This window comes from Aplysia californica, unplaced genomic scaffold (assembly GCF_000002075.1).
Source record: "Aplysia californica isolate F4 #8 unplaced genomic scaffold, AplCal3.0 scaffold00375, whole genome shotgun sequence".
Lineage (NCBI taxonomy): Eukaryota > Metazoa > Mollusca > Gastropoda > Aplysiida > Aplysiidae > Aplysia > Aplysia californica.
In genome coordinates, this window is record NW_004797645.1 from 277,803 (window position 1) to 282,205 (window position 4,403).

Consider the following 4,403-nt stretch of genomic DNA (forward strand, 5'->3'; position numbering starts at 1 on the left):
CGTCTAATTGAAGCCACGGCCATTTCGCCGGCGGATTACGATCTGTGACTACAATGACCTCATCAAAGAGAAGCAGAAATTGATGCAAATAAAAAGTGATGTCAGCACATTGTGATTAATATAATTTCTCTACGCATGTCAAGAATTAACCCACTGCCAAACACCAAATTCTTACATAGTCTTCCAGCACTGGCATGATGATTATAACGATAATAACAGTAATCATGATGATTATTTCAATTTTAAAAAGGCTCAGTCTTTGTGCTTTTCACGTATCGGAAGCCTAAGCCAGTGTCAGTAGCTTCATAGTCTTACCCAATTACAGATAACAATGTTAATCATCTTACATTTCTAATGAGGGAAAATTGTAACGAAATGGTTAATTTCATGAAATTGTTTTTAGGGAAACAACTGTCATGGGTATTGATCGGAAACGTGTCTGAATTTCTGAAACGTTTTTTGGTTTGATTTTGAAGGTTAATTGCTTATTAGATACAATATATACCTGTACATAACTAAGCTTGCTAGCCAGTTTGCAATAGCAGTAAACGCCTCTCAGGAAGAAACAGTGCTATCTCTTTGTGACTCTGGAAAAAAAAAAATCCAAGATACCACAATCAAGCTCTGTACATCTTACATTTTAAAATAATAGTAGTGAGAACATGGCATCCACTCAAGATTCCCCTGCGTGTTCACCAAACTGCACTACAACAAGTCCTCCTCTCTCAGCACCAGACGTACCCTTCCTGGGCCACAGCTATGAACTGGTTGTTGAACTTATCGACTTGACAAATCTGAGTATAGCCGTCTTTGGAGTTGTTTCAAATCTCTGCAATCTGGAGATATTTCGACGTCTAGGTATATCAGAGAATCCTACGTCAATGACTCTGTTCTCACTGACTTTGTCTGATTTACTCACGGTTCTTTTTTAACTGGTGGTGGCAATGCTGGCAAAAGTCAGAACGTTGGACATAGGTGCAGTGGCTCACTTAACCACATCTGCCGCAGTGATTACAAGCTTTAATGTGGTTCACAAAATATCGGCCTTTTTCACCGTTTATGTCACAATAATGAAATGCTGCTGCGTCGCTCTGCCATTGAAATTCAAGTTCCTCTTCACCGGCAGAAAAGTCCTGGCAACCATACTCGTGCTTCTACTAACTGTGATTGCCTGTTACTCACCAACATTCGTGACGATCGGCTTCGAGGAGGTGTTTGACCCTTACTTCAACATGACCTATATAGTGAACATGGCCCCACATGTTATACCTGAGGTGTTTGTACACACCATTTCCGCCCTGCTTTTCCAAGTGGAGCCCACAGTCTCCCAGGTTGTCATCATCACATGTCTGTTTATCCTCATCGTCAAACTGGCGCAGACGACAAGATTTAGATCTAGGCCAGCCTCGGAGGCGAGAAGCACCAACTCGAAGCCATCACGCCGTGACTTGAAACTCTCCGGCAAAGAGCTGAGAGCGGTACAGTCAGTGATGTTTGTGGCCGCCTTGTTCACTGTGTGCAGTCTGCCAACCGTCCTGCTCACTCTGGCAGTCATGATAGACGACAGCGCCATGGACACATACGCCGCCAATGTCGTGCGGCTTCTGAGGGATACGCTGATCATTATCAATGCATCTCTCAACATTTTTATTTACTTCGTCTTCAATTCAAGCTACAGAAAGCAGGCAGTTTCTCTCTGCACTAAATTGTTTTGTCGCAAACAGAGTTCGGAAAAACAGGAGTGAAAGCTGTGTGTGTATTCGGTTTTTGTACAGGGCGTGTCAACTCTTTTATAGCCTCGTCCACTTTTGCCACATATTTTGAGAGGTTAAAATTCTCGTACCTATCATGTACATGTATTTTTAATGGGGCCATTAATTAAAAAAACACCTGTCATTACTCGGGTGATTGCCCCCGCCCTCAGAAAGTACAAAATCTCCCTGGTTGGCAAGGGCTGATGTAACATCTAACTTTTCTCCAAGTACCCACACTGCCAAGTTTCAGAGGCCACGACCTGTTGTTTCTCCGAGATGTCACTGTCTTTAACTGATAACATTTTATCCGGTAATCAAAAAGGTGGGTAATATATAGCTCTTTTCTTCTATACTGACGGTAGGTTTAGCTTAAGATGGTCTCAAGGTTGTCTTCAAGCAGCTTTTTTTCAAAGCTAATTCTTCCTGTTTGAAGCGCAGATTCTGTCGTAGTACGTGCATGTCAGTGAGGTTGGTCGAAGCTCTGTATTTCCGCTATTTTCCTTTCGTCGTTGGCGCTTCTCAGCCTGGTTGTTTCTAAGGCTGCTCTCTAGCATTGTAGTTCTTCCCTTTATCATTGTCCTCCCTGTTTTCCTGTCCTCAGCTATTTCTTCCCAAATGCCGGTAATTTAGTTTAGGTTACACCATTTTTGTGTCAAATTTTAGAAGAGACCATGCACCTTTTTGATCTCAACATTTAAACGAAGGCAGAATTCAATTTGCCAAAGAGTATGAAGGAGATGGATTTTCATCATTTTGACTTGAGAATTCATAAAACAAAATGAATTTTGATTGCTAGATGGTTATAAAATACTCCAGGAATGAGCCATTGGGTTCCTATTCCACTTAAAAAATCAAAGATGGTATATTACAGGATAGGTGGTTCACTCCTCTTTTTGAGCCTATTTAAAAAGTATCCTCAAAATCCTCTCTGCAACCCCCCCTCCCCCCCCCCCTACCAAAATACAACAACAAACAAACCCCCAAAAAGCTGAATGTGGAGATATTGGGAACATAATAATATCAGGGTAACGTTAGGACTATACTCGCACCGCAGTCTGTATGAACATTTTCTGGCTTAGTTTTTTTTTTTAAAGTAACAAAAAGTGAAGCTCTCGCGAAATTGTAAAAGTCGTTTATAGGCGTTTTAGAGCTCAATTTATCGGCGCCACCGCTGCACCGTCCTTCGTTGACAGACGATCAGCAGTCCATCTGCGTGCACAAGAGGGTGCCATTCCTGTTCTTCAAATTCTTCTCGAGAAACGAAAGAGAGACTCAAAACAGTGATTGTAGCGTCCTCTGAGGAAAAACTTGAACGACCGCGAACTTTTTTTTTTATAACAAGATGGTTCACTCCTCTCTTTGAGCCAATTAATTTAAAAAATGTCCTCAAAATTTGGTGGCGCCATCTTCGAAAAAGTGCGGACTTTGCGAACAGATTTACTCTTCTTGTATGAAAAACAATAAAAGTGAAATTTACAGACTGTGCTATTCCTATTTTTCTTCTCTAGAAACAAAAGAGAGCTTCAAAACAAAGACTGCAGCGCCATCTAAAGCAATGCGCGAAATTCCGCGGACCATTTCGGGCTGAGTGAACAATCTTGTTATGTACTATCTCTGGCTGAGGGAACCATCTTGTAGTGTAGCATCTTTGGTTAACGTCTATGATCACGGCTGTGCGAGTAAGGGAAACGGGAAACCCCCAAGTGTACTTGACCAACAGGTTACAGCTGACGCTTTGTTTCGTTAAAATCTCTCTCTATATATATATGTATAATATTAATGTATCCAATGTATACCAAATGTTCTTGCTATATATTATTATTATTATTCCAGTACAACAATTTGGTGTATTTTCTGGCTGTTTCAAAAGCGTATTTTCTGTAAGTATACATGTTCTATTAAAAGGAATGAATGGAATGGCAAAGACTGTGTGAGTGTGTGTGTGTGTGTGTTTGTGGGAGCAAAAAGAGGAGGGGGGGGGGATGAGTGAATTTTTTTGTTTTTGAAGTAGGAGGGATGGAGTGAGTGGAGATGATTGGTAAGTGTGTGTGTGGGGGGGGGGGGGGGGATTGGGGTGGTGAATGGGTAAAAAGGGGTGAGGAGGGAGGTGCTTTCTATTTATCAAATACTTCTAGTGGCGCTGACCTCTGCGTCATTTTTAGAAGAAACCACACACTCTACACACCTCAAAATTTAAACGAAAGTATCAAACGAAGGTTTCATTTAATATTCTCCACAACGTGATGGGGCCATATTATTTTTGTCATAATTTTGAGAGTAGGAATTTATATTATAAAGTTGTAGTTTTCGATCGCTAAGTAGCGTTATGATATAATAAAGAATTGAGCCATTGTTTTGCCATTTCTTTTTAAGCCTATACGTACGCCCTGGGGTCATTTTGTACTCTCGGGGTTGCATTCTTCACTTTTTAGAATATTTCTAGCTCGTAGATGTCTTTGAAACTTTCAGTATTTCTCAAAAAATCATTTTTACAGACTGCTATGCAAAGCAGATGGATCGGATTAACGAGTAAATTTCCTCTTTGCAAAATGGTGGCACAGAGTTCCCCACGTCATATTGATACGACAGTAAAACACGACGTACGGATAGGGTTAAGTGGTGGCACAGGGTTACCCACGTCGTATGGAA

General features: G+C 41.1%; 1 protein-coding gene across 1 annotated transcript; it reads left to right on the forward strand.

Annotated features, from left to right (window-relative positions):
* The first annotated feature begins 1,070 nt into the window (after positions 1-1,070).
* On the forward strand, positions 1,071-1,745 carry LOC101863998. Its single transcript, XM_005103501.1, has one exon. The coding sequence runs from the start codon at positions 1,071-1,073 to the stop codon at positions 1,743-1,745; it is 675 nt and encodes a 224-aa protein (XP_005103558.1).
* Positions 1,746-4,403: the final 2,658 nt, after the last annotated feature.

What these genes read in the sequence shown, in the direction of transcription:
- LOC101863998 (XM_005103501.1), top strand. Translation starts at nt 1,071, where the DNA reads ATGAAATGCTGCTGCGTCGCTCTGCCATTGAAATTCAAGTTCCTCTTC.